A 12,032-nucleotide genomic window follows, 5' to 3' on the forward strand; every position below is an offset into this window, starting at 1 on the left:
AAGTGAATCAGTGATCGGGCCTGTTTCATCATTCCATTGTAAGAAAATGCAACGTAATCGTTTATTTTTTTCTTTTTTGCGCATTTTGTCATCATCGGCTTCTTCCGTGTTTTTATTCCAACTGCAGGCATTATTGTTTTGGCTAGAGGATGTTAATTTTTCACACGAGACAAACGACACAGAAAGTTTACGTCTTGGCACTACAAATCATTCATCATTGCAAGACAGAAGAAGATGTAAAGGCATAGACAAAAGTACAAAACAATCGTTGACCAAAATCGCTCGGTATTGTGGCTGGCATCTGTTAAGACTATCCATCAAACAGTCCAAATCTAATGCTTTTGAGCTCAGTCCAAACTGCTAATTGTACCTCGCCGAATCAACCCGGGGCTGTCGTAGATTCAGCTCGCTAATAAAGATGAGGAAACCCTATGTTCAAGTACAGAAGATGTTCAGTATTGCCTTACTTTTTCTCCGATGTCTTTGACAGAAGCAATAAGTGGGTTTCACACTGCGCCCACTGCTTGATTCTGTCGCACTGTGAAGTTTAGTTGGAGTACTGTAACTAGGAAACAGTGCAGTCCTGTGGATGACAACTGGGATGAAAGACTTAAATGGCGTCGTCGACTGAGGTGTGAGCTGACAGAATTGAGAACTTGGCTTGATCAGGTTTCGGGGAGACAGACAGGGAGAATATTGTTTGGTGTTTGTCGTCGTCTTGAGTGAGCGTGCTGGCACATGAAACGAGTAAAGAAAGACATTGGCATTGTTGTTTGCGGACCTGGCTGCCATGGCTGGATTGAAGCACCCAAAGTAACAAGGCACAACAAGGACTGAGAAGAACAAGCTTGCTGTTCAAACGCTCTTGCTGTGTGTTGCGGCTGTCGAGGGATGTGGAGTTGGGCGGGTAACCTGACAGAAACAATTCTCTGTAGGGGATTTCTTTGTGACCTTGTTTATGCTATAGTGTGGCAGCCTGAATACTACACTGTATAGTTTCCACTTGCACTCCTGTGTAGCTTAGCTCTTGAAACCCGTGTGTAACTTTAAAGAAAACAAGAAAAACACTAAACTAAAACCCACTCGTTAACCAGCTCCTAGCTAACCCTTTTAACTAGATAGACAATGTGGCAAAATCTATGATTGTTCTGTAGAAATACGTAAAATATACGGCATGTTTCATAAAAATCCAGACTTGTACATATAGACTCTTTGTAGACTTAATTAAAATTAATTAACCGTCATTACCACTATTCTAATGACACAGTTAAGCAAGCATAAATACTCTGCGTTTTACGACATTAAGCACCACTAGATGAAATGCAGCCCAGTTGTACATAATCGTGTTTATGATGCTATATAATACAGTCGTCCCACACACACACACACACACACACACACACACACACACACACACACTCACACACACACGCTCAAATGAATGAATCACAGTGTATTTGCACCTGATTTGGACATGTGTCCACGTCTGGAAAAAGGTCAGCAGTGTTTAGAAAGGATGCACCATACGCCAGGCAGCCAACTACCACAAAAAACGGCCCCAACCCCCCCTCCCCCCAACCTCAATAATAAGAATGAGCATTCCCAAGAAAACAAAAAAAATGTGCAAACCATAATTTAGTGGTACAATCCCAGCCGAGGAGTGGTCCAGGATGCATTATGTTAAGGAAAAAATGGAGACCCTTGAGGACATGCCTGGGGATGAGAACTGCATTGAGACACCCCTGAGTCAGCTGGTTCAGTGGTCTTGGTTGTTGGTCCTGAGGAACCCCTGTATTGGCTGTTTTGCTTAGGTTTTTTTTTTCAAAGTTTACAATACTTATTCATTATTTATTAATCGACTAACTATTAACATGGCTGTTCATTCACTACAACAGAGAGGAACTACTCTGGCTACTATGGTAAACAATGAACAAGTTGGTTGTTTGCATACTCATGTATATCTATACATATGGTGTGTCAGATGTTTGCTCCACCTTAGCTGACCCAACAGTTCTCAATTACTTAGGGCTGAACATCGCTTTTGTAAGCCGAAGGGTGGCAGACCCCGGATGTTGAAGCTCTTGGTCATGGCAGTGTACCTCATTGCATGTTCTCATGTCAGGATCTCCAGTTGTTCAGCCTCAACCCCGTTGTTCAGTTACCAGAGAGTGTGAGAGTGTTTCCACGGGGAGTGCGCCAAGGCCCAGCACCAAAGAGACGGGGAAGAGGGCGGAGCAGCAACCGAGGATGGAGCCGAACAATCGGCGAGAGGACAGAGCTGTGGGAAAGGGGCTGAGGGGACACGCAGGACGAGCATGCGCACACGCCACCATGCAAGCACACTCAGATCCCCTAATACATACTGCAGGTTGCACAGTATGTGCTGAGAGGTACACACTCATCTTTCTCACTCAAGCACACAATGAATTACACACGGTACTCCGGTCAGGCCCTTTGTCACAATCTGTCCTCGTGTTCTTTTCCAACCCTGGCAAAACCCCCCTCTCACCTTTGGCCTGGACTTACTTGGCATCCGCTTTTTACAGTACGGTGTTAGCAGGCACACGTGGCCACAGCTAAGCAGGACGCCAGTGAGCCAGGAGAAAGGAATCTCTGTTTTGTGAGGGCTCTTGGGCATCCCTTGCTGGGTGCATTTGTACTAATGCCTCATACTAAAGTCATGCCAAACACTGCAATGTAAAAAACACACATTATATATTCGGATGAATCATTGAGTAAATAGATAAAGTTGGAGTATGAAATGCATTCAGTTTTCTCATGAATTGTTCAGTAGCCCTCTCTGGAAATTTAAGTCAAACTCCTTTGACTTAGAAGGCATGTTTTTTTCTCTTCTTTTTCTTTTTCATTAATCACTATTATTTTTATCATGAGTGAATACAGTGGTCGTCCCGTGGGTATCCGTAGCGGAGAGCTCCCGCAGGTTCAGCTGGGAAGTGTACATTAGTGTGTAACTGCTGCACAGCAGGCCTAGAGATGGCACACGTTTTGCAACGACTCATTCTACTGGTTCAAGGGGGGCAGATAAATTGTACAGACAGTACTTAAAGATGCGATTTGGCTTTGTTTCAACTGCGCTAGCGGGTGCCAGAACAGTTGCCCTGTGCACCCGTATAAGAGTATAACCTCTTTGAGGGCACACTGATGTTGAGGAGTATACCTTTTTCACACTGCACCGCACAACATTTTGTCGTCATGTAAAAAACTGTGTGTTCTGGCAAAATATAGTTATGTCAATGACTATAAATGTGGACACAAATACGCACTGAAGTATAATAGCATAGAAATATCTTCTCAGATTTGACTTTTTTTTTTAAGAACTTATTACAAGTCTTTGCACCCGATAAGCATATATTAATCAACCTAAAATATTTGTCGATAAGAAAACAAAAAAGGGAGGTTGTATAAGTACTTTCTAGGATTCAGAAGGGAATGGTGGAGGATTCTTTGAAGGCTGTCTTTGCACTTCAAACAAGAATGTGCGTTAACACACATTTGTACCCTTCTACCCTTAGACACTTACAATCTTTAAAAAAAAGTCTTTGGAATGTTTTTTATTATGATTTTCAACCCACCAATTTAGAAAACATTGTGCTCATTTCTACTACATTCTACATTCCTTTCATTGTGTTTGGTGGTTGTCTCAATATAGTGTGCTGTCTCAACTGTGGGCAAGAACGACCAAGTAAGGCATGCTGTTACAGCTTGCCTCCATCAGAGGGCAGTCTGCACTGTAAAAACTGAATATGTGGGTGGAACTGATTGAAGGTCAGTGTGCTTCTTTTTTTCTTCCATACATGATGCGATTACGATTTAGGATTTTGAACAAAAATAGTACAGCCAGGATACACTTGAGCCACATACGCTCACAGAGGGAAAATCCATTTTGAAGTGCTTCTGTTCGACACGTCTGTGATTGTGCCCTTTCTGTAATTTACAGTATCATGATAAAGATTTCAGTGCTTTTTTAATCTAACGACTCGGTAAACATCATCATACATTTCAATAATTTACATAAAGAATGGCAGTAAATGTTGGGATGTGCAAAGACCTGCCCCCTCTGAGACTCTCCTCCATCATTCCCATCAGGCTTTGCGCCAGTCCCATGTCACAGGGACATACAATATGCCCTTCACAAGTATTCACAGGTTGAATCACCAATACAGTATAATGCATTAAACACATTTCATAATGAAACATTCATATGTTATCTACACACTCATACAGAACCCTCCTCCATCGTAGAGGGATTTATATGAGATTTATGTATATATCACATCAGATACTGTAGGTTCATAATTTTTCTCTCTTTTTCCAAAAATAAATCATGACTGTGTGTTTAGACTGTCTTGACAGATTTTCGGTTGGCTAACACACATCTCCTGCAGGAAAGTTGAATGATCGGAGTGGAGAGAGGGAGAGAGTCGAGTGTCACATGGAAAGAGATAATATCTGGAGAGGAGGAAGAGCGGGGTGAGAGAAAGGAAACGCATGTGCATCGTGGTGTGTAAGAGGAGGTGACAGAGCTGAGGGAGAAGATGCCTTCAGAGGGAGGATTCGTACTGCAGGAGTTCATAAAGAAGCGGACCGTCCCTATACCTGATGCCCACCGCATTAGGGCTAATGTACTGCAGCACATTTATGGTCCTGCGCAGGCGCCGATCCACAAAGTGTGCATCCCAGGCTGGGTAGCGTTTTCTGGGCATGTCTATCTTGATGAGAGGACCCTCTGGTTGGATGGGCCTGCCAGCTGCATCCACAGGTTCTGTGGACCTCACCTGGAAAACCGGAAGGCAGGTGTCCGTGGCTGTTTCATCTGACTCCATGTGCTCCCCTGCCAGACCCCGTGTGGGGGTGGCCTGAGAGCCACGGGGGCCTGGTGTGGGAGCCATGGGCTCGGCCTCAGGGGGTAATGGAAGGCCCCACAGCAGCTCAGCACAGCAAGAGCTGGCCAGCACCCTCAGCCGGGGGCCCATGGGGTGTAGAACCCCGTAATAGAGAACCATACAGGCCACACCTGAGGCAAAGCACAGGAAGACGCCACAGAGGGCAAAAGAGGCATAGGCGTCAGTGGTGGCTGGGTCACGATACGCATACCAAAGGAGGCTGAGGATGGCGTTCTCGAACAGTACTAGTGTGTAATAGGCCACCATTCTGTACCGCGTCCGGCCCTCACGCACATTGAACCAACAGAAGACATAGACCACGCCCACCACCATGTTGAACAGTACCTCCTCCCACTTGGACATGCAGAAGTCGGTGCCGCCATGGATGACCCAGAAAGCCATGGCGCACCAATGGAGCACCACAAAAATGCCAAAGTAGATGTGGAAAACAGAGGCAAATAGAGCGAGGGAGAGCACCCGTGAGGAGATGGTAAAAAGGCGCCAGAACAGGTGCACCAGGGCACCTCGGTAACTCATGCTCTTCTTGTCGTCACGTGAGTCACGTAGGAGTTTGTGGTAAGAGGCTAGCACCCAGGCCAGGGACAGGAGGGAGGACATGGCAGAAACACCTGGGAATAAAGACACAGAGAGAGAAAAGTAAAAGAAGAGAACAACTAAGAATGGCAAGAAAAAGTGTGTTTACATGGACATTAATAACCCATTCATAAAGCTTATCCCAGTTATGATCATATTCAGGATATGGTGTTTACATCAACAGAGAAATCTGGTCATTCATATTCCCCCTGAAAAACACTAGTAACCCAGTTACTCATTACTGCAGTCAATTTGCACAGGCGCCTGAGATGAGAGCGACAGGAAATATTGAACACTACACTTCCAGCACTTGACAACTTAACTGCTAATTTCTTGGCCACGTCTGCTCTGAGAGCCAACCATCATTTCTCTCTCACTATCAACCACACACACACTTCTTACTGAGCGTCATTTCTGAAAGCAGCTTCACTACTCTTGTAACACCGTCTTTTATACTAGTGTCAGTCTGTCACTGTCACTGCCACTGTGTAGGACAGGCAGTGGCCAGTTATGGGGGATAAGGGGGATGCCATCCCCCATGCAACCTGCCATCCCTCTCCACCCATCAGAGGTCACTAATAGGACTGTGGACCATGGTCAGGGTCCTATCACTGGACCCCAATTTATAGCTGATAAATTATTGAGAATTATCAAAGTTTGATGCACAGTTTCAGTTTTAACCTTCGCAGCATCTCCAGACTATACGGCACTGGTTTAGCGATCCAGGAAACTCACAGACCAATTGCATGTGTTGTAAATAATCTCACATGATGCTCATCAGACAATTAAATCTGCGCAATCCCATAAGCATTGCGACTTGAGATAGTTAGATGCTCAAACACGTAAATGGGATAATCCAAAAACCTGATCATAAAGTGGTTATTCATGTCCATGTAAACACATTCATTGAGAGATACTGACAGATGTTGTGAGATGGTTCTAAAACATTTGGGGCCAGACGCATGAAACTCTGCGTAGAAGCATGACTCAAACTGTGTGTATGCAAAAAAGGCAGAAATACGCATATCCATTTTTTTTGTCAGATTTCTAAAGCCGTGCATACACCTGATTCTGTTTTATATATTTTGAGCATTGTGCACAAGCATCCTGGATGTAGAAATGAATGTAGAAATGCCCTTAAACACTCGTTTGTGTATTGATACTTGTGCCCCATCACTCATTTGAGTTTCAATGAGAAATGCGGTGAAGAAAGTGCAATTTCAAAAACTGCGTCACATGTATTCTCATCCCAACTCATCACTTATGGCCACTTTGTCAGTGCTGCATCATGTGCTAGGTATCCTCCTGCGTTTGTTGCTGACGTGCTGGGACAGAAGAATCCGAAGCCGCTTGTTACGTCTGGAATCTTCTGTCCACGGAGTTAGTCTTATCTGATCCCGTTTGATTTGGCGGTGAGAACCTCTTGCGATCGCATGCCTTTGCTGACGTCAACCCCAGCAGGATTCGAACCCTGGACCTGGATTAGATTAGATCGCCGTTGGATGGATCCCCGCTAGATTAGGATTCGAAACCTGGACCTTCCGCATGGAAGCGAGGGCTCTAACCATTACACTAGGGAGGCCCTTTCTAATTGATGTTGTGGGACACTGTGTCAGTTAATGCCTGTTAAATGCATTGTGTCTTTTCTAAATATACTTCCGTTGTAACAGGAAATGTACAGTGTCTGCAGTCTTTTTCAAAATAAATGTATAACGTCGGTAATGCCACGTATTTACATTTATGTCCTTGTGCAACACAAGCACGTAGTTAGTTTTAGAGAAAAAACATCATGGTTTGGATTAAAATTCATACGGGAAGTGGGAAGCAAACGCTGGCCTCCCTAGTGAAAGTCTGGGGTGTGTTGGACCCATCCACCTCCGCCCACACCTGCCCTACAGGGACTTTTGAGCTCCTTATATTACGTCATAATTGGCAGTGTTTTAAACCGACAGTGTAAGATACCACTGCAGCAGGTTCCGTCTGTGCGCATTGTTAACTGACGCTATGTCATACTACCATGAAAGGTTCTGCCCAGCTACATTACAAACTGACGCCACTCAGCAACGTATGATGCCGTCACGAAAGGTGGCTTTAGGCATCGGTGTCTAACGCCAAAATCACTGACCAAGCAGCAGTATTTGAGGAGTTTGGAATGAGAATGGGCTGCTGTGTCCAATCTACAACAGTGCCAGAGCAGCTGTCAGTATGCACGGCTATTGCGATTTGTAGCATCTGTACCACTTATTCATTAATTCAACATTTTTGCAAACCATCATCATCACCACCACCAATCATGGTAAAATCTCAATCATCATTATTATTAAATGTAAGAAGAATAATTAATGATTCACTCACAGGGTTCATATTGAAAATGACTTTATAAAGTACTTTACAGTACTTTAATGTCAATTAAAATAATGATGAAATTCATCACTCATAAATAATTTAAAATGGACTTTATACACATTTTACAGAGTGCCAGTTAAGCTGCAAAATAATAACACAGTCAATGAAATTAGCAAACAACCTAAAACAATGTTATCTGCCTCTGAACTTGTATTCAATCTCTGTCTTATCATATCACCCACAGCTATGTCAGCTAATGTGTAGGCCTGGTCTGAAGAGTATGTGAGCAGCACACATTCTCACTGCACATATTTCCTTTAGAAATGCCAGCTTATGTGTGGGAGTCGGCATACGCATGGTTTCTGTGTGTACGCATCGTTCATACATCCGGCCCCAGAAGTTGAAAGAAAAATCCAGTTTCATTTTAAGCACAAAAGGCTAACCCAAAGAATTACAGGTCTATCTTGACTTGGCTGCCACTCCACTCACTGTATACAGTACGTTTTATTTCAGCCAGAGCAATCCATCACATTTTTAGAAAGCCATATTATTACCAAGATCATAATAGGTCATTCAGTCAACACGGTCTCCATTTAGAGCACCAATTCAGTTTCCTTAAGACTTGTATAATAGTAGAGACAGCAGATATGTCAGAGCTGTAACCTGCTGCATGAAAAATGATAGAGGGTTATCTGCAGAGCAGCAGCATGGTGCCTCTCAGCAAATGTATTGATGGCATTTCTATAGACACCCAGACAGGGGAAGGGGTATCACTTGTTATGATTGAATTGCCATCCTTGGGGAGTGGTATTGCACGAGGAAACTGGAATTGTAAAAGAGGTTTCAATAACAAGAGTGATGAATGTTGGAAATTGGATACAACGGTGGAGAATATTGCACGCTGTAAATAACGCGATACGTGAACTTCACAGAAAAATGGATTGTCAGGTGGAAAATGTGGAAGCATCTCGGCGTCATGCAACAGCCACAGGAAGACACAATGGAAAAAAAAGAAGGATATGAGAGATGTCTTGAACTACACACACACACACACACACACACACAATTAGACACCAGTGCTGCTCGTATGGAGCCGTAGGGAGGCCCTTACACTGCAACCACTCAGCCTTGTTGCTCTGGATCATGATGCAGAGCTGCAGCACCAGCTGAGGGGCGCTTTCTAAGAAGGTCTCTAGCAGTCGCAGCATGTTGACATCGGCATACTCGTACATCATAGCCCAGTAAAAGCGTCGCTGGTTCTCCTTCTGCCGGTGGCTTTGTATACCGAGGTACATGGTACGGATGTACCTGCAGAGAGAGAAAGGACACACACTTAGACACTCCAATAATAAATATGTCACCATGTTGATACAAAACACAAGGACACCTGTTGACATCGATATTACATCTTTACGAACCAAAGAAAAGCATAAATTAACAGTTCAGTACACCTGCACATGGCTGAGTTTTGACAACACTAGAGGGCATACTTAGCTAAACCTTTTAATACACAGTAAAATATAGCAATCTGTATTTATGAGGCATTTAAATGTTCAGATGTTTACAAATGAATAAACTTTAATGGAGTAAACACTTCAAGGATTTGACAGAAATGTGCGGATTTTGATTGCCACATAAACCCCTGTGAACACATTGCAAGAAGATGGAGTGATTAGACAGAAATAAATAAGAAAAGAATATAAATGTTAGTGTGGCTGAAAAGAAAGTTTGTCCTAAACTTAAAGAAAACAACTTAAACTCCTCCTCTTCTCTTCTCAGCCCATCATCCTACATCCAAGTATAGGACACTCAAAAAGTCTCTCATAATCAAAACTTGCATATCTTAGCAGCTGTTCCACAGTATAACTGCCTTGTGCATGGGCGGATTATGAGACATCGGGCCCCTGGGTACAGATATGCAAAGAGCCCCATCACCTCTCCTACACAGGAGGAAGACACACAGACTTTGTGGTGGTTATGCATCTCTTAATAGTCATGATGCATCTTTTTGTGTCTTCTTTTTGTCTTTTTGTAGTTATTTGGGTCTCTCTGACGTCATTTTGTGTCTCTTTTAACTAATTTTGTGTCTTTTTTTGGTCATTTTGTGTCACTTGGTGTCTCCTTGTGGCTGTTTTTCCTGTTTTTGTTGTTATTTTGTGTCTCTTTGCAGTTCCTTTGCATGTCTTTGTGGTCTTTTTGTGTCTCTTTGAGGTAATTTTGTGTCTTTTTAGTTGTTTTGTTTTGCTTTGTAGACACTTCTTGTCTCCTTGTGGCTGTTTTGCCCGTTTTTGTTGTTATTTTGTGTTTCTTTTCAGTTCCTTTCATCTCTTTGTGGTCATTTTTGTCTCTTTGAGATAATTTTTCGTTGAGTTTTTTTTTTGTTGTTTTGTGTCGCTTTGAAGTCACTTGGTGTCTCCTTGTGGCTGTTTTGCCAAATGTTGTTATTTGTAGTCTCTTTGCAGTTTCTTTGCATCTCTTTGTGGTTATTCTGTGTCTCTGAGCAAATTTTGTGTCTTTTTTTGGTTGTTTTGTGTCGCTTTGTAGTCACTTGGTGTCTCCTTGTGGCTGTTTTGTTCATTTTTGTTGTTAATTTGTGTCTCTTTGCAGTTCCTTTGCATTTTTTGTGGTCTTTGAGGTAATTGTGTGTCTTTTTTGGTGTCTTTTTTGGTTGTTTTGTGTTTCTTTGTAGTCACTTCTTGTCTCCTAGTGGCTGTTTTGCCCATTTTTGTTGTTATTTTGTGTCTCTTTGCAGTTCCTTTGCATTTTTTGTGGTCATTTTGTGTCTCTTTCAGTTAATTTTGTCATTTTTGGTCATTTTGTGTTGCTCTGTAGTGACTTGGTGTCTTGTTGTGGCTGTTTTGCCTGTTTTTGTTGTAATTTTGTCTCTTTGAACTTATTTTGTGTCTTTGTTGATGGTTTTGTGTCACTTAGTGTCCCTTTTTGGCTATTTTGCCCGTTTTTGTTGTTTTGTCTCTTTGCAGTCGCTTTGCATGTTTTTGTGGTCATTTTATGTCTCTTTGAGCTCATTTTGTGTCTTTTTTGGTCATTTTGTGTCACTTGGTGTCTCCTTGTGGCTGTTTTTCCCATTTTTGTTGTTAATTTGTGTCTCTGCGGTTCCTTTGCATCTTTTTGTGGTCATTTTGTATCTCTTTGAGTTAATTTTGTGTCTTTTTTGGTCGTTTTGTGTCACTTGGTGTCTCCTTGTGGCTGTTTTGCCCATTTTTGTTGTTATTTTGTGTCTTCGTTTGCATCTCTTTGTGGTCTTTTTGTGTCTTTTTTGGTTGTTTTCTTCTGCTTTGTAGTCACTTGGTGTCTCCTTGTGGCTATTTTGCCCATTTTCGTTGTTAATTTGTGTCTCTTCACAGTTCCCTTGCATTTTTTGTGGTCATTTTGTGTCTCTTTGAGCTAATTTTGTGTCTTTTTTGGTCATTTTGTGCCGCTTTATAGTGACTTGGTGTCTCCTTGTGGCTGTTTTCTCCATTTTTGTTGTTAATTTGTGTCTCTTCACAGTTCCTCTGCATCTCTTTGTGGTCTTTTTGTGTGTCTTTATGGTAATTTAAGTCTCTTCCTGGTCGGTATGTGTTAATTTGGGTGACATTTCAAACACTTTGGGCCTCTGGGCCTGCGCCTGATAGGCCCATTCAGTAATTCATCCATGGCCTTTTGTAAAGCTGTGTTGACAAAAGCGTCACTGGTGCGACCTGATTAATAACATTTACAATCGTCTCTTTGGCTTCTGAAGGTGGCTATTGAACTTATTATAGTACATATATTAAGCATGGCACCACATGACCCATGTTGTCAAATGGACTGGCTATTTTCACGACTTATGGAGTTTCATAACAGTGACTGGTGAAGCCAGGGAGACAGCAGGTAATGCAGCTGAGAAGAGGCAGCTAATTGAATCAAGCTCCTGTTGCCATCAAAGCTGTACCACCGCTTTGATGGCATTGTGTACTGCTGGGCAAAAAAAACTTGTAATACGCTCAGGGCTGTGATATAGCTAATTAAGATCATAATCTTCTTTGGGTATGGATTTTGAAATGTAAGGCTGCAGTCAGAGCCACCAATTAACTTGTGAGAAGAAGACGAGTAAACAATGATGAGGAAGGATCGAAGGATTGTTGGATCGAAGCTTTGGACAGGAACATCACACCGCAAACTTGCAAATGCACGGCAAAAACAAAC

At 42.7% G+C, this 12,032-nt stretch overlaps 2 protein-coding genes across 3 annotated transcripts in view; both read right to left on the reverse strand.

The window, feature by feature from the left end:
* The window catches only part of rps12 (ribosomal protein S12), a 434,687-nt gene that overhangs the window by 110,858 nt on the left and 311,797 nt on the right, over positions 1-12,032 (reverse strand). The window lies entirely within an intron of this gene.
* xkr6b (XK, Kell blood group complex subunit-related family, member 6b) overlaps positions 1,648-12,032 on the reverse strand; it is an 85,139-nt gene continuing 74,754 nt past the window's right edge. The window contains exons 2-3 of the mRNA XM_049589163.1: positions 8,956-9,152; positions 1,648-5,533 (exon numbers count right to left, since the gene is read on the reverse strand). Of these exons, the coding sequence (XP_049445120.1) occupies positions 4,563-5,533; positions 8,956-9,152 (1,168 nt within the window). The 3' untranslated portion in view covers positions 1,648-4,562. The remainder of the gene's footprint in view (positions 5,534-8,955; positions 9,153-12,032) is intronic.

The sequence above is a fragment of the Epinephelus fuscoguttatus genome, linkage group LG11, assembly GCF_011397635.1.
Source record: "Epinephelus fuscoguttatus linkage group LG11, E.fuscoguttatus.final_Chr_v1".
Taxonomy (NCBI): domain Eukaryota; kingdom Metazoa; phylum Chordata; class Actinopteri; order Perciformes; family Serranidae; genus Epinephelus; species Epinephelus fuscoguttatus.